Here is a 23,957-nt window from a genome sequence, read left to right as displayed (position 1 = left end):
TGAGGTCGCAGGGTAAATGTGACACAGGCCGACTTAGTGAATGTAATGGATTTGTTCCATTTACCAGTCCATCGCTCGATTGCATGCAGTCATTCCTGAACTGCATTGGGCTGAATTGAAAGGATGAGTGCGACGCAAGCATGGCGGTGTCATCAGTGTAGGTGGCCAGCAGCAGCTGAGCAGGGGAGGCTTCATCGGTGTTGTTGACGGGAGTTGGCGTGTCAGCAGTGTACAGGGTATACGGGAAGGGTCCAAGCACACTTCCCTGTGGAACCCCTGCATAATGTGTTCCAGGCTTGACCGACAGTTTCGTACAGCAACATCGAAGGGCCGATCAGCGATGAAGGAGCTGACGATGGCATAATGGGCTGCTCGGAGGAGATCTTTCATTTTATATAGCAGACCTTCATGCCACACCTTATCAAACGCTTGTTTCACGTCCAAAAATACGCCGACTGTTCAAAGCTAGTTCTTGTGAGATGTGTTACCTACCTCCGGCAGTTCCATCAAGCGGGTAAGAAAAATTCTCTCAAAAACTTTGGAGAAAGTTGTTAGCAGGATTATCGGTCGGTATGACTCGATCTGTGTTGGTGACTTTCCAGCTTTGGGGATCATTACAATGCGCGCACGTTTTCATTGCCTGGGAAAATTACCTAATCTTAGCATAGCATTAAATATTTTCACAAGAGCACGCACTCCTTTGCGTGGTAAAAATTTCGCAGTTCGGTTGTCTATGCCATAGTAACCAGGGTTTTTTTTGGCTGCAAAGCCTTTAGTTGCATCATTACCTCATGCGGTATGGTATAGGACGTGTCTGAGCGTCGGAGTATGAATATTGCTGGTAAATGCTAGGATCTCCTGTCGCGGTGTATTGTCTTCTGAGGCGTCTTTTGTGGCTAAGCAAGTCCCTAGCCTCCAAGCTTAAAATGGCAGGCCTCTTTATGGCCGTGAGACCAACTTGGTGTAGCCTGCCTTGCAGCTTCAATGATCGCCGATGTGAAGTAGTCGACGTACGCTTCCAGCCTACTGCAAGTGTCAATGAAAATGTTGAGTTCTACAGTAGCCTCGATGTGTTCTTTAAAGATCCGAATTCTCGCTTGTGGAGAAAGCATTTTTTTAACACTTCTAAATGATTGGGCGTCTTCAATCAATGGCAGATGACAGTTCTGTCAGAGCTTTCACCCTGATTAGTTGCTGTCTAAAGCCTTTGGAGATCCCAAAATCTATGGCACTTGGAGAGGCAGTTGCACGGTGGGGGTAGCATGTGGCTTCTCCAATTGTGTGTGATGAACTGCCCAGCAATGGCATCTGTCCATCTAAGTGTCGGAGGGCAGTATATTAAGGCAACATTAAAGTTTCCTCTGCTTGCAGTCTGCTGAATAGTTACTTCCTGGATATGATTTTGAGATAGAGTGGCGATGAGAGATATTTGATCTAGCAAGGATCGGCGCCCCCTCGTGTTGTCTGTCATCCGGATGGTTGGTAGTATGTAGGGTAAAGCCATTGACCCTGAAGTTTGTCCGGGAGGAGAGTGGGTTTCTGACGAAATTTTGTCAGTGTATCGCAGCACGGTTTGGGTCCGTGCTAGTTGGGTATTCTGGTTTCCGACCCACAAACCTCTTTCTTTTCGTTGTTGTTTCCCGTAGAATTTCAATTACTCAATTATATCGAAACATTTTCGAGTTTAAACTAATTAGTGAACACTGCATTTATTAATTGTCTTAAATGCGCACGCGCATTAAGTGTAATTGTAGTTCGAAAAATTTGAAGTTATTTTCATGTCTTTTTATTTAAAAAAATGCCTTTCTTCGTATTTAATTTTAAAATTCAAATTGTCACATGTGTATATGTGCACATGTGGAAACGCGAAAAAAACAATTATATTAAAAATGCAGTCTAAGTTTTCTCGTTAAGAATGTTGTTAAAATAGGTGCTATACAAATTTGACACTAGTTCATCGTCAGTGTACAATTTACATATTCGTGAACACCGTAAGTTGATTTTAGTCAGGTGCTTGTACCGAAGTGAAGAATTACAATTTTTAAGAAGTTTTCCTGTTTTGTATTTATAATATTTAGGTATGCAAGCACACTTAATCTTTGACGTCCTGTTTCGTCTTTGGTACAATGTTGTTCAATTCCTTATCTTAGAGGCGTTTTATTTGGGTGGACCTCAGTTAAAAAAATTGTACCATTTTATTTCAGATATCCCAATTTAAACATAGATCTGTAGTTTAGTGTAGTGATGTTGTGTATATATGTTTGTATTGAGTTCTCTGTAGTCCAGGATCACAAAACGAGTCGTGCTGTCCCATGGTCTTTTGTCCTCGCGAACCTTAAAGGCTAGTTGGGCTAAGCCTGTATGCCTATGCAGCGCAGTTTGACTACTGCTTAAATTTTCGTAAAATAATAAAATCCGCGATCTGTCCATTTCCGTCCGTATGAATTTCTAGATCTGAGGAACTATAAAAAGTCAGGGCGTTGAGACTTATGCTCCAGATTCTAGAGCAGTTGATGCAGCAAGTTTGTCCAAAACTGCCACGCCAACCCTTTTCAAAAATATTCCCATTTTTTTCTGAAAATTATTTGTCTTGGCACTTTCTATAGATGTGCAAAATGAATGTCGAAAATTCTCTATCGAACTACCACTATCTGAGTTACAGGTATCTTACCTTACTTTGACGAATAATAATATTTGTTTAATATATGAAAAATATCAAAAACTGGGCGATTAATCCCAACCCAGATAGTTAATTCACTTAATTCGGTGTTAATTTTCATAAATTCGCATACTTTCCTATTGCTGTGGTTGGGGAAACGCAAAACTCTTGTTAAAACAATGTGAACACCTTTTCTGTTTTTCGTTGATTGGAACCTTATAGATTTTGCCCACGCTGCGGACTGCCAACTTGTGTTTGCAAGTCATGAAAACGATTTAATACGTTATCGCATTGCCATTTTCTAACTCGTCGTTTGTGCACAGTGTCTTCAGCTTAAATATTTTAAAAGTACTATACATTTGTGGTCAAAAAATAAACCACGATCATAACAAAAATTTTGTGCGTTAAATTAATAATTTTGTTGCGGGTATGGTTTGAGTTTTAGACTATTCTTTTACTGTATTCAAATGTAAGTCAGTCACAAAAAAATGAGGGAATTACCATGCACACGCTCTAAAAGCTAAAAATTTCTCAAGAAATACAGAAATACTGTTGCAATTTTTAATTTTCGCATTAATTTTTATACACTTTAAATAGGCATCTTCGTATATTATTGTTAATTATTTTAGAAAAAAATCAGTTGTCTGCGCTCATTTTCCGCCGTCTTTCTATCCCTTCACTTGGTTATATTACTATGACCAGTGTGAAATGTCTATAATATATTTAATACAAGAATCGATTTTCAAAATATGTGAAACAAATATCGATATATTTCTACATATATTCTGATATATGCATTACATCCCTATTTAAGTTTTTCACATCAGAGCAGTAACCTTATCTCTGTGATTTGAACAGTGAAAAATTAAATTACAAAAACGAAAAAATCAAGATGGAGGGAAATCTTTGTCCACTCGCGGAAAACAACAAGCCATTTGTCTTTGGAGGCATTTACGTAAGAATCTACATTTTTTCCAAGTGTGTGCAGGAGTGTGAGTTTAAACTTCCCTGTGAAGAGATGTGTTCCTAGTGAAAATAGATCACGAAAACAAAAACCATTGTTGGACTCATCCATATTTGATTTGTGAAATAACAAAGTTTTCGATTTTATTTCTATAATTTGCAGCGCACAAAGTGAAAGTGTGTGTATTCATTACAATTGTGAACTCATTTGCAATAGCCACTAAAAGCGGGTTAATCGAAAGTGCAAAGTCTGCACTGCAGATCGTTGTCCGAATTCCACCAGCATCCACAATGCACCCTCCAGCCCACCCCCACCTTTCCCTCTTCCATAGCATTTGTATCCCACCCATTTGGTCAGTGCACTCATTCCACTCCCTTCGTGCTTTCGATCAACCAGAGATGGCTAGCACTGCGATGGTTTCACGCTGGACTTGCGGTTATCGCTAACTTTTATGGCTACTGAAAATGCATTCACCCAAAATTGTAACTAAAATTATTAGTTTTGCGTCAGATAGCAATGCCCATTCACTCCACCGAAAGTGCCCGAAACGAGCCGGCGACCATGAGCTCAGCCGATGACCGAAGGATCCCCATAACTATACTATTCCAAGTCCAAAATGAATTCGTGTTTGATTTGTTTCTTACTAAAATAGAAAAAATTTAACTTATTTTAGAATTGTGTAACTTATAGAGCACTAGTCATTAAAAATTACTCTATTTTTGCATATCGGAGAAAATTCTATTAGAATTTGAATTTGATTTTCTCGAACCTCGCTGCAACAGAATACATTAACGAAAAATTAACTCACCATAAGACTGCATTTATTTCTTAATCGGACTTTGCTGTTTTTAAACCCCTAAAATTAATGAGGGAATTGTTACCCTACCCTAGATCCACAGTAGCTGGGCAGGTGGCTCCGTTGGTGCGGAGCTTCGTTTCGGGGCACTTGGGTCGCAGGAATGGCCATGGCTATTTCCTGAACTATGGTTTTAAGTTGACCAGCCGACCACCCTGACGCTTCCTGGTAATTTGACGACTTGATGGTTTCCGTTGGCCAGCGAGTCGCTTTTCTGTCGACCCACTGGACCAGCCCGTTGCCTTTGCTAACTAATCGGTTAACTCTTTCGCAAACGCAGAATCCCAATGCCACCGTCAAGCCTTTGATCCAAATGCCGTTGCAGGCCGCCAATGTCCAGGAGCAGCAGTCTCCTCCGGTGGCTTCATATCCGACACCGGCCACTCCGGTGGCTGTTCAGCAGCCATCGACTCCTGTCCCCGTTCAAGTGCCGAACTCGTCCGTCCAGCAGGAAAATCCGGATGCGGACGCCATCGCCTCGAAGCTGCCCTTGCCAGTTATCATCAAGGAGGAGCCGATCTCTGGCGACGATGAACCGTCCGTCGACATTATAGAGGACAATACCAGTGCCAGCGGCATCGGGGGCAAGATCCCATTTAAAAAGATCTTCCAAAAGCGCAAGAAGTCGTCTGGTAAGCGTGGAATTCTTTGGTGATCAGTTTTCCCAGACTTTTATCACACACACACACGAATCACTAGAGTTCTTATGGAAGGACAGACTGGAAATTACTCAACATTTTTACAATAACATATATGTCTTTTAACTCGATCGTAGAACGCACTCGGGACAAGAAGCTGCGACAGAACCGCCAGCTGCGCAAGTCCATGCTCCCCAAGAACGCTCTGATGGCCCTCAACGAGGTTAAGGGCGTGACCATCAGCGATTTCACCATCGTCAGCAATACCGACGGGGGATTCACGGCCGTTGTCACTGTGAACTCCAATCAGTACGAGGGCAAGGGTACCTCAAAGATGACAGCCAAGAACGCGGCCTGCGAGAAGGCTTGGCGCGATTTTATAATTGCGAAGATGACGCCTAAGCCTCCCCGTATTCACCAGGTGGAGATAGGTGCGGAGCCAATAGACACTAAAGAGGATGAGGCCGATGCACCGGATGATGATCTGCCCATGTTGAATCTGGCTTCGTTTGCCATCTACAAGCTGTTCGCGGAGTGGGAGCGCGAGGGCTATGTCGTACCCGAGATGAACGCTTCGGCCAATGCTGCCCAGCAGGCCGGAGAGGATGCCGGAACTCCAGTTCCCGCCGCGCCGAAGGAGCCAAAGAAGCCGCCAGTGCGTACGGAGCTACCCTCTGGCTGGGAGACCATGCACCCGGCGACCATTCTTTGCATTGTAGGCCAGCCCACCTCACTATATTCACTGTCAGTAATCAATTCCCCTGCAGATGCGCCCGGAACTCAACTACGTGAACTACGGGTCATCTGGCGACAATACCAACGGCATGCAGCATCTGGGAATCACGGTGGACAACCAGGAATTCCACGCCCACGGCAGATCCAAGAAGATCGCCCGTCGCAACGTGGCCGTGAAAGTGTGCAACTCTCTATTCGGCACAAACTTCACCTACGACGACACCACTTAAGACACCAACTCCAGCCGCAGACTCCAACTGCCGACAGCAACACACCTCGCCAACACGCCTCTCTTAACGGCCAGCAATCAGAAGATTGCGTCCCTGACTTCAAATGCGCAACTCAAAGAATTCCTTCTCTGTGAAGGTGAAGAGGCATATTAAACAAGAATTTACCAATTTAGCTTGCATTTGGGACAGCTCTTACTTATGATTTTTTAGGTGGGCCGCAGCCGTTTTCAACCACGAGTAATCTTGAACTGCAAGATTATCCGAATAATTTTAACGCAAGGTTCCTTGGTAATGCTGATTAATTTTTTCCGTGTATTTTGTTATACACTGTTGGCTTGTTTTTTTTTATTATGAAATCGCTTCCACAGAAGAGCATTTCGGTGGCAGATTGGGTATAAAATAAAAATTTTGCTTACCAGTGAATTACATTTTTTGTCGTTAACTAGATAGAGCAATATTAATTTTAGGTCTTGAGTGGTAAATTACTTGATTTTTAAAAACATGAACACATAAATACAAGTATTGAATATAAAATTGTCAAGTGTATTCTGATTTGTTGCGCTCATACTTGCGAGTATTGGTTCAATGTTGCCCAATTATAAATTTGTTTAGTAAAACGGTATCGCAGCAGGGTTTTGGTCCGTGCTAGTTGGCTATTCTGGCTTCCCACCATAAACTAATCGAACAGCGTTGGCAACCCTTCAGCAGCTGTTAGCTGACTTTTCGTTAGTTTTTATTATCAAACGCAAAAGCGAACGATATGTCGAAATTTCTGTCCCAAGCGGCTATAAATACGCTGCGAAACACGCGCCTGGGGTCGCGGCAACTGTAAGTACTCCACGATCACCCGATGCCCACAGGAGTAACCCATTGCCGCTGTTCTCCAGGGTGCGCAGTTTTGCGGGCATCTCTAACACGCGTAACCATCGCGAAGCGGGTCACCAGGAATGGGGATGTGGTCAGTCTGCGGGACGCGGGCTGCTAGAGTTGCGGATGCCGGTGGCGTGCAGAAGGAGCATGTTTATCCAGACCCAGGACACTCCGAATCCGGAGAGCTTGAAGTTCCTGCCCGGCGTGGACGTCCTGGGAAAGGGGAACACGTACGACTTCCCCAACGGAACCACCGCCCACAGCAGTCCTTTGGGTGAGTAAGGATCCACGTGCGGCTCCCTGCGTATCCCATAAATCGGTTCTCGGGTGGCCGAAAAGATCACATTGCTGTAAAGGTCCAGTTTTCCTGGTTACCTCCAAAATAGGCGGTTATCTTTTAGCAGAGAGATACTTGATGCTTCCACCCCGAAATTGATGCAAAACGTAGGCAGTTTGTGAAGAAAGCGCTATATCTTCAATGGTAGAGCTCAAGGTGGATCTGGTGGCGTTCTTCAGTGTTCTTAGCAAACTAATTTAAATTTTAAAATACTATGCTTTCATTAATTTGAAGTAGTTTTGGTTTGGTAGGGAGTGTAGGGAAAAACTGGACATTTTTATAATTATTCATTCTTGAAAAAGAATGAAAAGGTGCAAAATAATGTAAACTGGGTAATTCAGTTAGAAATAAATCAATATATATAAATACAATTTACATTACTAGCACTATCAGTATATATATATACTGATGATGAAAAATTGAGTATTACTTATTACGTTCCTGGCTGTTCACAAATTCTTAAGGCACAAAGTCGCAGAATTTAGATATTTCTACTGTCACCCATAATGAAAAATGTAAAGAATTATCTAAATAATCACAATTTAATTATTTCAGATTTTAAAGCAGCCTCTCGAAGTGCAACCACTTAGCTTGTTTTTTAAATGCCTTTTTCAATATGTGCAATAATTTCTTTTTTTTAGTTGTTCTAAAAATGGTTTAAAAACAAATTCGTTCTAAAAAAAATGGGGTTTTGTGAATACATTCTTGTAGGTTCTAAAGTGTTGCGTCTCTATCTAATTAATGCGCAACTAGTTTGCGCACAACAAGTGGAAGCACTCCATCTGGAGGCCATAATACTGAATTGTTAGATGTTCTTGGAAACCAAACATTTTTGTTAGATCCACAAGATTAATAATGCATACGGCCGATCGTTGTAACTTTCCAATTTTTGATATTATATAATCCTAATGAAATGTACTTCTATTTGCAATTATCACTGGATCCGCAGCCAAATTGCTGTTCCGCGTGGAGGGCGTTAAGGGCGTGTTCTTTGGCGCCGATTTCATCACCATATCGAAGCAGGAGGGCGCCGAGTGGAGCCTGATTAAGCCAGAGGTGTTTGCCGTCATAATGGACTTCTTTGCCAGCGGCTTGCCAGTCCTCAACGATGCCCAGCCCAATGCGGACACCGAGATTCTCGAGGATGACGACGAGACGGTGATGATGATCAAGGAGCTGCTGGACACGCGCATCAGGCCAACCGTCCAGGAGGACGGTGGCGACATCGTCTTCATGGGCTACGAGGCCGGCGTAGTCAAGCTAAAGATGCAGGGCTCCTGCTCCTCCTGCCCCAGCTCCATTGTGACGCTGAAGAACGGCGTGCAGAACATGCTGCAGTTCTACATACCGGAGGTGGAGTCCGTTGAGCAGGTCTTCGACGAGGCAGACAGGATGATCGACAGCGAGTTTGAGCGCTTCGAAAAGAACCTTAAGACGCTCAAGCAGCAGGAGCCCAGTGGCGGCGGTCCCCATTAGAGGGACTTATTTTAATGTCCCTGCTTACGGTGCTAATTCTCTAGTGAAGCCAATAGTTAGTTGTATACATAAGGTACATTTAGTTGATTGTTTAAATAAATCTACGGCTTTAAGCTTAACTGTTTGTGCATGAACTGATGTACAGAAACTATTATTCGAGCTTTGATCTTTGGGGTTACAAAGGAAATTTACACTTGTTTAAACTGTTAAAATTTCTTTGAGCAAATTTAAATTTATAAATAACTCCTTTAAATTCCCTCTTTAATGGCAAAAGGTGCCTCATTTATAAATGGATATTTATATATTAAAAAAGAAGGGAATATAAGAACGTCCCACTAAGAATATCTATTCAATGCATTCATTCAATACTATTGAAAATGTGGGTTCGATAAGGATAAGGTCTTCAAGCTAATCAATTGAAAACCAACAGCCTAATTAATTCGGCACTAAGCAAGGTCAATAATTGAGAAACTAACTCAGTGGGGCCTACGGCCCAGTCTGACCCTCATTGGCAAGTGGGTCAATAACCCGTGTCATTGCCATCGATTCCACAAATCGTTAAAGGAACCCATTGCCAGGCGATACCGCTGCCAGGCTACCGTTTAATCAATAAGCCCGCCAGAGAAGAAGCCACCGAGCGCTGGCGCTGGAACCATTCTATCCAGAGCCGCAGGACCGCACAGACCCAAAGGAAAGGGATCTCCGAGGAAGAGAAGTGGTAATATATCAAGTCCGTCGACCAATGCTCTGCTGGGCCAACGAGGATCACTATCTGAGCCAACGCTACCCGAATCCACAGCAAAAGGCGCCAGAAACGCTCAAGAACCTGCTGTTGCGATCCAGTGTACCGATAGTGAGTGCTCCAAACCCCGAGTAGGACTCACGTTTCGCCGGCACCATGGCACCGCTCAAGGGGCAGGAGGTGCTCAAGTTCCACAAGCACTCCTACCTCGAGAACCGCATCTTCGATCACCGCCTGGTCAAGGGCAACCTTCTGGACAAGTGGCCCACCGCTGACATGAACGAGTATAACGAGCGCAAGGACCACCGGAACCTCATGGAGTCCTATGTACCACTAACCCATACCATTACCCATTGCACCTATGCATGTATGTATGTAGTTTCGTATCTTGGCATTCATCTACCATAGCAGCACTGAAAAGTAGTGGAGCACCTGGCCAAGATGTAGCTGCTTTAGATGTAGGTGGGCACCCAGAAGGCATATCTATCTGCTTCCTGCATGGAGGACTATCACGTTGATTTCGATATCGCATCAGCCATGTCATTTGATCCTTTTTCGTTCGATATATGGATCGAGCTGGAGTCATGCCACATACCACATTATGCTTTATAGCTTACTTTATTTCTGTTGCAATGCCACTTGGCTAAAATTCGGTGAGCAATCGGAGTAGGCCACTTTTGAACGCTGGGCCCTGTCACCCGGTCACAGTCTGAGATTAGTTTAGTTTACTCCACTCCTCGAATGGGAACCTATCTGTGCTTTTTGAAATCATTCGTTTGTTCCCAACACCCAGTCCAAATTCCAAGTGGCACAAATTACTAGTACTTCACTATCCCAACGATTCGACTTACAACCGATACCATTACCGAAACCTTCGACCACGATGAGTCACAATGGGGCTGGTGTCGGAGCCGGATCCGGCGGATCGCCCATCCCGCCAACCACGGTCATGTATTCCCAATTGCAGCCATGGAGCCAGGCGGGCGCTCCGCCCTGCATGGAGCCCGTCATGGGGCCTTCGATTCCGTCGAGAGTTGGCACCGCCTACGAGACGCCCACGAAGCACCCGTGGCGCCCGGCTATGGCCTATGAGCTAATCCAGGTGAAGCATATGCCCGAGCAGCCGGTGACCAACCAGCTGACCAAGCAGTGCTTCCTGCCCAAGGGCATGAAGACGGACGGCATGATATTCCCCAACCTGGTCACCGGATTCGATCGCAATCCGCAGCACGCCGCCCGGGCTGCCCTCTACACGCGGTACACCAGCAACGAGTGGTACAACAACAACATGACCAAGTACTCCGAGTCGAACATGAATCGGTAAGTGGCTAGCTCCTTATTGAAAAGACAGATATGTATGTATGAATATCTGGTACCATACTATTGCAAGAAGGACAACCGCATGATTCATCGTGTCTTTCAGCAACCTCTCGGAGCGCATGCGGAATGACGCAGTGCGTCTAATGCGGGAGACGGACGAGAAGGCCACCTCGGGCCAGAGGGACGCCGGCCGAAGGCTAGGCGAGCGCATCACTGACCTGACTTTCTGGCGCAACGAGCTGAACGCGGAGCTGGAGAAGCTGATCGCCGAGATGTCGGACATCAATGAGCTGCAGCGGCAGTGCGGCAAGGCGCTCCTCGACCTGGAGATACCGCTGCACATCGCCCAGGAGTGCCTCTTTCACCGTGAGTCGCGCCAGGGCACGGAGAAGGTGCATGACATCGTAGAGAAGGCCCTCCTCGTGGAGTCCAACAACTTGAGGAACTCCCGTGACCGCCTGGGCGGCCTGCACGAGAAGATCTCGAAGCAGGCCCTCGACTGCCGTGGCGCCCAGCATCTCCTCGAGGACGATGTGTCGCACAAGGAATCCTCGCTCGGCATCGACTCCATGTGCCACCAGCTGAACAACCACAGCCGCGGCATCACATACTACGGCGGCATCGAGAAGTTCGATCCCTCGGTCAGCACCCAGGAGTCCTGGGCGCAGGCCAGCAGCGAGCACGTCCGCCGGTGAGTCCATTAGTCTTGTGCCTCGCCTATCGAATACCCATTATTTAGCTTAAAGGAGTAGGAGTAAAGGATGCCTATAGAGGTGATTCGTTCATTGAGCCGAAAGCTAATCATAATCGCATCCAAAATCGAGATTCTTGTACCCTTTTCTATCCCTTGTTTCCACAGCTCCCAGGCGGAGCGCGCGAAGCTCTCCCAGCTGCGGAGCGATGCCCAGAGTGTGGTCAACTCGGTGGCCACCACCGTGTGGGACTTCTGGAGCAACACGAACAACGCCTTCGATCGCCGCTCGCAGGAGATGGCTGAGGCGAAGAACCGGGTGCAGCTGCACCTGCAGAAGGTCCAACAGGAGCTGTTCGACATGGAGAAGCATCTCTTCCTGCTGCAGAAGGCCATCCAGGACAAGTCCGGGCCGTTAAAAGTGGCCCAGACGCGACTGGAAGCCCGCTCCCACCGCGAGGGCGTCGAGCTGTGCAAGGACCACGCCCAGGACCGCCTTGTCCAAGAGGTGCAGGACATCCAGGGTGCCGTGGAGACGCTGCACCACAAGCTGATGGAGGCGGAGGCCACCCACCAGGGCCTACTAAAGACGCGCTGCACCTTGGAGGTAGATCTGCGCAACAAGGTCAATGCCCTGTTCATCGACAGAGAGAAGTGCATGAGTCTCCGGCGCTCCTTTCCGGTCAGCAATCTGATCAAGTACTGATCCGTATCCGTAACCGCACGCCGGGCTCTGGACTCTGGACTCCGCACTCCCACTCGCTTTTCCGCCACCTGTTTTCTTAACTTGGCTTTTCTGTGTGTGTCCACTTCAAGAGCCAAACTGCAGTCTCCCGCTGAAGCACAGTTATCCTTTTTACTGGCACATATGATATACTATCAAATGGAAAAATAGGTGTACTAACTATTCGGAATTATTAGGAGCAAGAATAAAAATAAATTTTAAATCTATATATTACATAAACGGAACTGCTGATAGATTACTTTTAATGGGAATCACGGTGGACAACCACAAGTTCCACGCCCACGGCAGATCCAAGAAGATCGCCCGTCGCAACGTGGCCGTGAAAGTGTGCAACTCTCTGTTCGGCACAAACTTCGCCTACGGCGACACCGCTTAAGACACCAACTCCAACCGCAGACTCCAACTGCCGATAGCAACAAACCTCGCCAACACGCCTCTCTTAACGGCCAGCAATCAGAAGATTGCGACCCTGTCGTCAAATGCGCAACTTTAAGAATTCCTTCTCTGTGAAGGTTTTTTTTTTAATTTATTTATTAAGGCATACGGGGTAGTCATGTCCTTCTTATCTATTAATTCAGCCCATTTTGGGCTCGCCGTCTAACTATAGTTAGCTTTTTCAAATTTACAGTAATTTAACTAGAATTACATAACAATCACATATAACAAATAGGATTTAAGATAAGCGTCAGCTTCTGCGGACCCTTGTCAAAGGAGATCGGGTAATGAGATCCCTCGGTTGCCTTCTATTGAGCCTCCTTGGTGGGCGAGATCTATTTAGAGCGCTGGCCAGCCGATTTCTGTGGCGCTCCAGCCTGTCATGGTATCTGCTCGAGTGCTGGTTTATTTCGTCAAAAACCGTTGCTGGTTTCAGGTCTCTGTGCAGAGTGGTGTTTCGAACAAACCACTCGCAGCCGGTGATAAGTCTTGCTACCTTATTTTGAATAGCCTGGGTTTGGCACCCATACTTACAGTTTGGTGCTAAGATCTGTTTGTAAATTGTCAGCTTGTTGGATAGCGACAATTTACTGCGCGAACAAAGTAGCCAGTAGTGCTTCTTAGCACGTAGGCGCGTTCTGATGTCGGTCACATGCTTGGAAAATGTGAGTCTGCGATCCAGAAGCACTCCAAGGTACTTTGCTGCGTTCGGCTGTGGTACGGGGGCTTCCTCGATGTAGACGGGCGGTGGCGTTCTCCGCTTTAAAGTAAAGCAGACGTTGTTGGATTTACTGCTATTGATGCCAATGTTCCAACGTCTTGCCCATTACGAGAACCGGTATGCAAAGTCCTGGATACCATCGGCTGCGTCGTGCTCGCATCGGGACCTGTAGGTGACGCACACGTCATCGGCAAATGTGGCCAACATAGATTTCCCGTAAAGGCTTACATCCGGCTGCGGCATGTCGTGGCTATACAGACAGTAGAGCAGGGGGCCGAGGACACTACCTTGTGGAACACCAGCTGCCACGTTGTGCTCGGTGGAAATTGCTGAATGAAAGCGCACAGCGAACCTCCTTCCTTCCAGGTACGATTTTAGCAGCCCAAAATATGGAGCAGGCAGCGTCTGCTTGATTTTCAGTTGGAGTCCAATGTGCCACACTCGATCAAACGCTTCTCGAATGTCCAAGAAGAGGCTGTTACAATATTCCTTACTGTCGTAGGCCGTCAGAATTTGCTCGACGACTCGATGGAGCTGCTCGACAGTACAGTGGCCAGCGCGGAAACCGAACTGGTGCTCAGGGGTAATCCCATGGGCTTCCATAATCCTTACAATCCGGACAGCAATCAGTCTCTCAAACACCTTCGAAATTGAAGGGAGGAGACTGATCGGCCGGTAGGAGGCGGGCTCCCTTTCCGGCTTGCCAGGTTTGTGGATCATGGTGATTATCCCGAGCTTCCACTGATAAGGGTAGCGTTGAAAACCAACGTTATGTAGAGGATCGCTTGTCTGGGCAGGGCCTTCAATGTGGCGTTGCAGATGACGTCATGTCCAGGTGCTTTGTTGTTACTCTGGCGCACAATGACTTCGGCTACCTCGCAGGGTTTAAACGGCGTGATTGGCATATCCATTTGAAGCGCTTGGTTCAGCTGGTCCTGAGTTTCCTCAACCTGTTGCAGGCTGGCAAGCTTGAATGGTTGAAATCGCTCGGCGAGGTGCGCAGCGAATACCTCCGCTTGTCCCAAGTCGGTCCGACACCATGTCCCGTTGCTATCGACTAGAGGCGCCTTCCTCGTGCAACGCCTTTTGATTGCGCGCGTGGCCTTCCACAGTGAATGCGCCGCTTCGCTTTCGACTCCAGTATTGGCAAGCCTTTCGTCGAACCATGCGGCTTTGTGCAGCACCAACGCGCATCGGAGCCTACTCATCGCTCGATTCCATTCCGTTTTGTCCAACGGGTGCCGAGACCTCATCCACCTAGTGCGTAAGCGCCAATTTACCAATTTAGCTTGCATTTGGGACAGCTCCTACCCATGATTTTTTAAATGGGCCGCAGCCGTTTTAAACCACGAGTAATCTGGAACTGCAAGATTATCCGAATAATTTTAAAGCAAGATGCTGTGAAGAACTGATTTTCTTATTTCGCTCGCTACGGATTGCAGCGGGTAGCTCAGAGAGTTTGTGCGTTCGTCCCACCAAATTTATGATTGGTGTGATTGCCCGACCAAGGAAAAGCAATGGGTTCTTATTATAGCCGTTTATTCTACCGTTTCAAATATAATTTCTTCGGAGATCTCACTACTCATGCGGCGCTACTCCTGCAACGCCTTGCCTCCGTGGTACTGCTTGCTCCTTGACGCGGACGACGAGTCGGCCCGGCCGGGACTAGGATGTTATGGTGCAGGGTGTATCGTCCACGGGCGAGGCAACGCTCGGCCTGGGACCACCTTTGCTGGCCACTGACTCCACTGATCCTTACGACACGCCAGATCCTTCTCCTCCACTCCCAGGATCTCCACTTGCTTGTGGTGATCGTCCTTTCGCGTCCTTCGGGCTTCTTGCCGCCCGATGCTTGCACTGTTCCTTTCCTTCTGACTTGACCGCGCGTTCTCACTTCCGAGCTCCTTCCGTTAAAACCCCGACGCTCGTCCTTTTTCCGTACGCGATCTTGCTGTCTCACTAACTGTCTCCTACTCCTCCGCCTTCAGACCCCGATCCGACTGCGCGCTGACCGCGCGACTCGCGCCGGTACTCTCCTCGACTATCCTCGAGTACGTACTCCTCGCGTGTTGAGACTGACTGCCTCGAGCTGCACTTCCGCCGTCCCTTTATAGGCCGCCGGGATCCCGTTATTTCCCCTTTTGCGCACGGCCCGTTCGGGTACAAGGTCCAACAGTTGTACCGTTAGTTCACGGTGCGTCCTCTTTGTGCACTCTTGGTTTGGTTTTTTTGAAAACGCTTCCACAGAAGAGCATTTCGGTGGCAGATTGGGTATCAAGTAATTAAATTTTTAATTAAATATTTTAATTTTTAATTGATTAATTAAATTTTTTGTCGTTATCTAGATTAAGCTAAATTAATGTTAGGTCTTGAGTAGTATATTTACTTGGTTTTTAAAAACAAAGACATAAATACAAGTATTGAATACAAAATTGTATAGTGCATTTTGATTTCTTGTGTTCATACTCATACAGAATCAACACGAAGAATGTTTTTTTTTTTTTGAAATCTCTTATTGTTCTGAACTTATGAACTTAATGTGTTGCTTAAAAGATAATATTATGGATACTGTACCTTAATTATAATGTATATGTCGGAAATTCATCATCAAATTCCCTTCATCCTCTTCACTATTCCCGTTGTCTGCGCAACGTTTTCTGGCGCGTGAGCGAGGCATGTGTTCTGCTCAATAATCGATCACTGACTGACTCAATCTCTCTTCACAAAATCAGAATTATGGGTAGTTCTTAACTCTACACGCATTACCAACACATTTTGGAGACCCACTCTAGTCCACATACATCAATACTAATGCACACCGCATTTTGCTGTACGCTTCCGTAATTACTGCAGACATCTACTTCCCCGCGCTCATACACACGACCAGACTACGTTCGGCAGAAACTCTAACGGTTCTCTGCCACGCATCAAAAGAATAGAAAAGGCGCCTGCATGGCGCGTGCCAAGCAGAAACGCGCAATTACTAGAAATGTCGTTACATATAAATGATCTGCGACATATACAAATGTACCGTGGAGAGATTATGCTAGCTTACGTGTAAGGGAAATAGGGGGAAATAGGGTAAACAAGATTCGCCGACGTTTTCGGGTGGGCGCTAGGTCTGTCGGCATATCGGCTGCTGTGGAAGTTTATTTGGTCTCCCAGTGAAACAACTTTTAAGTCATTTTCGATGATGCATGTAGTGCCGCTCGCGATTGTATTACTTGAAGCCTGTTTAGCTATTGAGCTTTTTCAATAGCTGTTGCGAAAAATAAAGACAACCGAATAAAGTTTGTTTATATTACGACACTGTTTATTTTGCGAATTGTTTAAGGCAGCTAGGGCCTAAGCTAAGTCTTTTCCGAAACACGACGAATTGGCAATTGGTGGGGCAGACAGCCGAAATGCAGCGCCCAAGCTAAACGTAGGTAGCTAACAACAACAAACAAGGAATGAGCGCCGTACAGATAAATGCGTGCGAGAGCAGCGGTTTGCACTATGGGCATCGCAACTGCTACCACTGCCTAATTTGGCTTATAATAATAAAGAATATGAGCTTAGTCTACTGCACAGTTTTGGCGGCTGCATGACCCAACATCCTCCCCCCATTGGAAGCTTGGCTTCCAACAGAGTCCTCAAGGGGAAGCAGACACAGCTTGTTCACTGCCCGCCTTATTACTCCAGACGCGGTCCTCAATTCTGCAACTCGAGCGACGCCGTCTCTGCCAGGAATCAACTGCATGACTCTCGCCAAAGGCCATCTCATTGGGGGTAGATTCTCGTCCTTAACAAGAACGACGTTGTCCACGGCAACGTCAAGTACTCTTCCTTCCATCGCCTTAAAAATATTTGCTGAAGAAAGGAGATGCGCTGCCAAGATTCAAGCCTATTATAGTTTAGACCCGTTATATCTGGCTCGTCAAACGACGAAGGCGGACCACCATCCAGATCGGCAGGGTTCCCTGAAATGGGAACTGTCGGGAGATCCTTGATCAGCTCCAGGTGCACTGCCTTGGTTGCAAAGCATATAAATACGCAGACGTAGACGCATTTAACCGCGGGGTTGTTGCGACTATCCGACTTGTGAAAGAAGGGTCCACAGAAGTCTATACCAGCCACCTCAAAAGCGTGAGATCCTTCCAAGCGCTCCTTGGGAAGGTCCGCCATTATGTGCTCTATCAGCCGCGGCTTAATCCGAAAACATCTGATGCACCTGTTCACGGCCTTGGTAACCGTCTTCCTCCCCCCAATAGGCCAATATTGGGATCGAATTGCACCCAGAAGAGCTCGAGGTCCGGCATGAAGATTGCTTTCATGGTAATGCGAGATAATTGCTAGAGTCACTGGATGGGACCTTGGAAGGATTTTCGGGTGGCGGCCATCAAAGTCCAATGACGAATTCCGGAGGCGACCGCCTACTCTAAGAAGTACAAATTGATCCAGGAACGGCGAGAGCGATGACATGGGACTAGACGAGGAAACTCTTCCCAGCGTTTTTAGGGACTGCAGGTCCTCCCATAAATGCGCGCGCTGCACCAACCGCAGCATCATATGAGTACCCTCTTGAATGTGTGCGACGGTGAGCCCAGGATGACAAATTCCATTACAAAATTTGTAAATGTATGCAAATACTCGTTGCAGTGAGGGGTAAGAATTTGCAAATTTGGAGCTAGCAATTACATCCACGTACGGCGACTTTACGATGAACACACTTCGACGAAGCTCAAGCACCGGTTTGTCAGGACAAACAGCTGTTGGCCAATCTCTTTCAGGCTCCGTAAGATAGGCGGGTCCATGCGACGAGAGTGGCGATTCGCTAATCTCAGACGGCAGGGATCCTCTGGATAAGATGTCAGCCGGATTTAACGCTGTTGGAACATAACGCCAAGCCGTGACATCTGTCAGCTCCTGAATGGCAGCAACCCTATTTGCCACAAATATGTTTTCCTTGCTGGCTGAAGAAGGAACGCGTGAAGCTATTAAGGCGCTACCGCAAGGGCGCGCGCAGCCTCCAGACACAACCCGGGCCAGACGAGTTTTTTGAAGCAGCGGCAGTCCTGGCAACAACTTTATCTGACCTACGCACAGCAGCTCATAAAACAGGCTAGCTCCTATTAACATGTCAACACGCTGAGCTTTATGAAATTCCGGGTCGGCGAGCTGCAGGTTTTCTGGAATCTTCCAGTCCCCAATGTCCACATTAGAACTTGGCTGGCGATCCGTGATATTGGGAGCGATAACTGCTGTTATGCTCGTTGAGAAGTCCGAAGTGACAGACCGAATCGCAATTCCTACCGAGAATCCATCAGTCGCGAAATTGGAATCCCCGATTCCAGCGACGGAGTCGGACGACCTCGACCTCTTAAGTTGCAGTTGATTTGCAAACCGAGAGGTGACCAAGTGCAGTTGAGAGCCATTAATTAATGCATGCAAATTAACACTATCACGTCGGAGTCACCAAATGTTTAGCTATTGAGCTTTTTCAATAGCTGTTGAGAAAAATAAAGACAACCGAATAAAGTTTGTTTATATTACGACACTGTTTATTTTGCGAACTGTTTAAGGCAGCTAGGGCCTAAGCTAAGTCTTTTCCGAAACACGACGAATTGGCAATTGGCGGGGCAGGCAGCCGAAATGCAGCACCCAAGCTAAACGTAGGTAGCTAACAACAACAAACAAGGAGTGAGCGCCGTACAGATAAATGCGTGCGAGAGCAGCGGTTTGCACTATGGGCATCGCAATTGCTACCACTGCCTAATTTGGCTTATAATATTAAAGAATATGAGCTTAGTCTACTGCACAGTTTTGGCGGCTGCATGACCCAACAAAGCCTGTTCAAGTTACGGGGTTTGGACTGTCACCCGCTCTCCGCTCCCTCTTACGCTCTCCCGCTCTTCACCACAGAGTCTCAAAGGAGTCTCCGCTGCGCTTGGGAGAGCCTAACTAATTAGAATAAGCACCAGTGTCAAAACTAACCACGCTGAATAAACATACGCCCGGTCGCGCCCGCGCAATTACGAAAAGTCTAGTGGTCGCTTTTCTTCGAGTGTTTTCTTTTCAGCATATTTGGAAAATTCCAGGACAGCAACCCCCAACAACCCATCATTTTTTGGTCCTTCCCCTGGATTTTCAAGTTTGTCCACCAGCGACCAAATTATAAGATAAGTACGAAATTTCCATTCCTTTTAATTGCCGGTCTGCAGCAAAAGGTTCGAAAATCCAATTTCGTTCAATTTGCTGTAAGATTTATTGTCAAATCTAACGGATTTCTCCGACAAAAGGCAATTAAAGAAAAGTACTTATCCATTATCACAGGCGCCGCCATATTACCCACCGTTCTCCTTTCACCCTCATTCGTGAAAATTTCTAATTCCAAATTTCCGAATATATTTAAATATTCATCCAGTCCGAAAAGTGCAAAATTCCAAATGTGAAAAAGTGAAAATATTTTGTGCCAAGTTCAGTGAAAATTTCCAAAGCTCTGCCAAAAGTGGCAAAAATTCTGTTCTTGTTTCACTGTGTCCAACGCAAGCCAAATTCTTTTCGCAACACATTTTTTTGCTTTAACTCCGCAGTCCACTTAATACAATTTGCTTTGCTATCGAAGAATACAACAACGAAACAAACAACACATACCCTCTGGCCATTCCAAATAAAATATTAATTAAACATTTACCCGCCAGTTCCATATATTACATCAACATATACTACATCCATATATATTACATATATAACATTAACATATACTACATCCATATATATTACATATATCACATCAACATATATTATATCCACATATATTACCGACATACATTGCGCATATTATCTGCATTCCTTTTAAACATATACCAAAGTTTAAATTGTTTCCCGTCGGCAAATCCAAACCACAAATAAAATTTATTCCAAGTGCCGACGCGGAAAAGGCGTTTTGTTTTCCATCAATTTTTTTCCGTAAATTTCCAAATTAATTTCCGAGCAATAAATTAAAAGCGTTTTTTTCTCTTTTTTTTTAACAAATAACTTTTTCAATATTTATTAAATTATTTTTTAAATTTTTTTTGAAAATTTTCAAAAAAAATCATCCATAAATAAATAATACGACCGCCAAATACAAGTCGTTAACCCGACAAATATTTTTTCCTGTATTGTTTGGATATTAATTTGTGTTTGTTTTAGAAGTACTTACAACGCGGAGAAAAGACTCCAATTCCACCATTCCACCGTTTCCAGTTGTAAACAAAAAAATAAAATTTTCTTCGTTCTAATAAACATTTTATTCCACATCCACGTGTTCCACATTCCAAGTTTTCCAACCGTAAAAAAGGTGGACCTAATTACCATAAATCACAGGTCATTTATACAATTCGCTGTTTACTCCGAGTCACCTGTCCAATTAGTCTAAACTACGGCGATTCCACTTCGTAAATTTTACACCACTTTCTCACCCATTACATCCTATACGGTCTTTTTCCGCTGCTTTATACCGTTCACGTCGGCAAGCTTAAATTTATTAAGTGCAGTCTGAGGAATCTGTCTACTTTTTCAAAAGTGTGACCGGGCTCCAAAACCGCTTCCCTTCCATTTCGTATTTCTTCGATTATGCCCATCGGGGACGATAAGAAGAAATTGTCCCAGGTCTATTTTTTCACCACAAGGGCCCAAGAGTGTAAGAATCCCAAGCATTTCGGTGAAAACGCCTGCGCAGATTTCCGACGACTGTGCTACTCCATCCAAAGTCACAGTACAGCGCACAGCTAAAAATATGGCTGCTTCCGATCTAGCGCTACCCAAATTCATTTCGGTTTCTGACCGCTTAAGCGAATTTGAGGCTCAGATCAACACTCCGGAATCCGCAGCTCCAACCGTCACGATGCTTAGCGTCCGTCGCGACCAAGTCCGAACCCTATGGGAAAAGGCTGAAAAGGAATTCGACCTCTGCTCAGAGTGCCTTGTGTCAGCAGGCGAAGCGGCAGCAAGCAACATGCCTATTCTCAGGGCTAAATACAGTTATTGCTATTCAGTCTATGAAAGGTGTGTTGCCCAGCTCGTTGATAAAATCGAGCAGGGCACGTCTCAGTCCATCCCAGCCGCGAACGCTGCGCCCCAGGCCTACATTTCCTCTGGCTATCCGGTTGCCTCCATGCGATACAGAAGTTTTCGCAGGCGACTATCTTCGCTGGCCGACTTTCCGGGATATTTTCACAGCCATTTATATCAATAATCCACGGCTGACTCCGGTTGAAAAGTTATTCCATTTAAATGCCAAAACAAGTGGCGACGCGCATGCCATAGTTTCGATTTCGCCTCTCACCAACGAGGGTTTCCGCTCTGCGTGGGAAAACCTAATAGAGCGTTTCGAAAATAAACGATTGTTGGTAAACAGTCAATTGAAAATACTGTTTAATGTACAGTCGATACCACAGGAATCTGGGGCGGCCTTGAAGGTACTGCAAAGTACTGTTCAAGGTTGCTTGACTGCCTTAGAACTGTCAGGCATCAACACTGAGAACTGGGACTGCCTGCTGGTATATCTGTGTTCATCCAAGCTCCCGAAGATAACTATCTCCTTATGGCCCCCCCGAAATGGGGAGAGCTGAACACCTTCCTCACAGAACGTCATCGAACCCTAGAGGCCATCGATGATGTGAGACCGTCCATACCAAGTCAGTCGCACTCAAAAGCGATGAACTCAAGTAGGCCCTCTAGAAAACTAAATTCCTATGAGACGAAAGTGGCTCCAAAATAGAAAAGTTGAGACTTGTGCAACAAGGAAAATCATCCTGTCCGTGTATGTCCGCGTTTTCTCCAAATATCGGTTGACGACCGGTCAGCCAACATTAAACGGAAGCAGTTATGGTTAAACTGCTTTGCAAAGGGACATCAGCTTCGTGAGTGCAAAAGCGCGCACAATTGTTTTACTTGCCGTGGCCGGCATAACACGTTGTTGCACCGAAACAACCTCTTTTCCAGCAATTCAAGCCCTTCAAATCCTGCAAGGCCAATTTCCGCTAATCAGGCCAATTTCGTTCCAAATGAGCAAGCCGGTGTTCAAAATTATTTCGCCACGGGCTCAAGAGCTATCCTTCTTGGCACTGCCATAATCAATATTTCCCATCTTGGCACTAACTTTAAGGCACGTGCCCTGATCGACTCCGGATCAGAGGCGACATTCATAACCGAGCGACTGTTCAATCTAATTAGATTGCCATTCCAGGTGGTTCAAGCCCAAGTCTCGGGCTTAAACCAAACAGTAGCTGCTCAGTCCAAGAAGCTCTGCAGTTTCACCATCCGATCTCCGACTAGGCCCGCGTTGCAGTTGGAGACGACGGCCTATGTCCTCCCTCAACTAGCCGGAAATCTGCCTTCCTACCCAATTCCGGAAAATTTCCTTCGGGATCTTCCCGATTTTCCACTGGCGGATCCAAAATTCTATGAGAGCGCACAAATAGATGTCCTTATCGGAGCCGACATTCTGCCTTCGGTGCTTCTGAGTGGAGCAAAAACCAACATCTGTGGCTCTCTCTTGGGGCAAGAGACCATTTTCGGCTGGGTACTAACTGATTCCATGTGCGAGAAGAATTTGCATTAAAGGACCACGAGAAACGAGTGCGGCAAATATGTCGTTATTCTGCCTTTTCGCGACCCAGAACATATCGGTTCCGGGCTAGGGCATTCTAGGTCTTTCGCGTTGGCTCAGTTCTTAAGAAATGAGCAGCGTCTAAAAAGAGATGAGGCCTTGAAAGCGAGATACGATTCGGTAATCCAGGAATATCTCGACTTAAAGCACATGTGACAAGTTCTTCCTACCCATGATTGCAACGCCTATTATATGCCACGTTTGCTGGCCACTGAAATCGCCGCCGCCGAGCGGTTCCTAATTTCGAACACTCAGCGCAGAGAATTCCCTGAGGAATGTGTCCACGTCAAGTCCAGTCAGACAATGGCAAAACCTTTGTTGGCGCTGCCACCCTGCTTTCCCGCGATTTCCTTCAAGCCGTAAAAGAGTCGGTGACGAATGCCTATATTCATCAAGAGATGCAATGGCAATTTATTCCTCCGGGGGCACCCCATATGGGAGGCCTTTGGGAAGCAGGCGTAAAAAGTTTTAAGACGCTATTTTACAAATGCACTGCCACACGAAAATACACGTTCGAAGAGCTCTCCACGCTCTTGGCAAAAATAGAAGCGTGCCTTAACTCCAGGCCGCTCTTTCCTATGTCTGAGGATCCGACAGATTTGCTGGCTCTGACGCCATGTCATTTCCTTGTCGGGGGACCCCTTATGTCCACGGTGGAACCCGAAGTAATCTAGCACTAGTCACTAGCACTAATCATCCATTATTTTTCATTTCGTTTCGATCTCCTTTCGACATTCAACTACGCGCAGCATGGCCCCTCGTCAACAAAACGCACGCAGTGCTCGTGCCTTGGAGAGCAGACGTACCCGAGGTATTCAATTCTACCGATGCCGAGTCTGCCGCGGTATCCATCCTCTTCGGAAGTGCGCGAGGTTCCTAAAGCTCAGCGCTGAAAAGCGTT

General features: G+C 46.1%; 3 protein-coding genes across 5 annotated transcripts; all 3 read left to right on the top strand.

The window, feature by feature from the left end:
- The first annotated feature begins 3,470 nt into the window (after window positions 1-3,470).
- Window positions 3,471-6,177, top strand: LOC117147082 (double-stranded RNA-specific editase 1-like). Of its 3 annotated transcripts, XM_033313847.1 has the most exons (5): window positions 3,522-3,614; window positions 3,786-4,647; window positions 4,760-5,111; window positions 5,255-5,832; window positions 5,885-6,177. In XM_033313847.1, exons 3-5 carry the CDS (start codon window positions 4,793-4,795, stop codon window positions 6,080-6,082), a joined length of 1,095 nt encoding a protein of 364 aa, XP_033169738.1. In that variant the 5' UTR covers window positions 3,522-3,614; window positions 3,786-4,647; window positions 4,760-4,792; the 3' UTR covers window positions 6,083-6,177. The 3 variants fall into 3 exon arrangements, with proteins under 3 accessions (XP_033169737.1, XP_033169738.1, XP_033169736.1); XM_033313846.1 differs by lacking the exon at window positions 3,786-4,647 and having other exon boundaries at window positions 3,471-3,614; XM_033313845.1 differs by lacking the exons at window positions 3,522-3,614; window positions 3,786-4,647 and having other exon boundaries at window positions 4,654-5,111.
- Window positions 6,178-6,718: 541 nt separating this feature from the next.
- LOC117147084 (NFU1 iron-sulfur cluster scaffold homolog, mitochondrial) lies at window positions 6,719-8,899 on the top strand. Its single transcript, XM_033313848.1, has 3 exons — window positions 6,719-6,910; window positions 6,970-7,226; window positions 8,239-8,899. Exons 1-3 carry the CDS (start codon window positions 6,843-6,845, stop codon window positions 8,763-8,765), a joined length of 852 nt encoding a protein of 283 aa, XP_033169739.1. The 5' UTR covers window positions 6,719-6,842; the 3' UTR covers window positions 8,766-8,899.
- A 1,346-nt stretch (window positions 8,900-10,245) lies between these two features.
- LOC117148355 (tektin-3-like) lies at window positions 10,246-12,653 on the top strand. The gene is made up of 3 exons (XM_033315713.1): window positions 10,246-10,827; window positions 10,931-11,518; window positions 11,687-12,653. Exons 1-3 carry the CDS (start codon window positions 10,391-10,393, stop codon window positions 12,222-12,224), a joined length of 1,563 nt encoding a protein of 520 aa, XP_033171604.1. The 5' UTR covers window positions 10,246-10,390; the 3' UTR covers window positions 12,225-12,653.
- Window positions 12,654-23,957: the final 11,304 nt, after the last annotated feature.

Source organism: Drosophila mauritiana, chromosome X (genome assembly GCF_004382145.1).
Source record: "Drosophila mauritiana strain mau12 chromosome X, ASM438214v1, whole genome shotgun sequence".
NCBI classification, from domain to species: domain Eukaryota; kingdom Metazoa; phylum Arthropoda; class Insecta; order Diptera; family Drosophilidae; genus Drosophila; species Drosophila mauritiana.
This window is presented reverse-complemented; position numbering and strand designations above follow the sequence as displayed.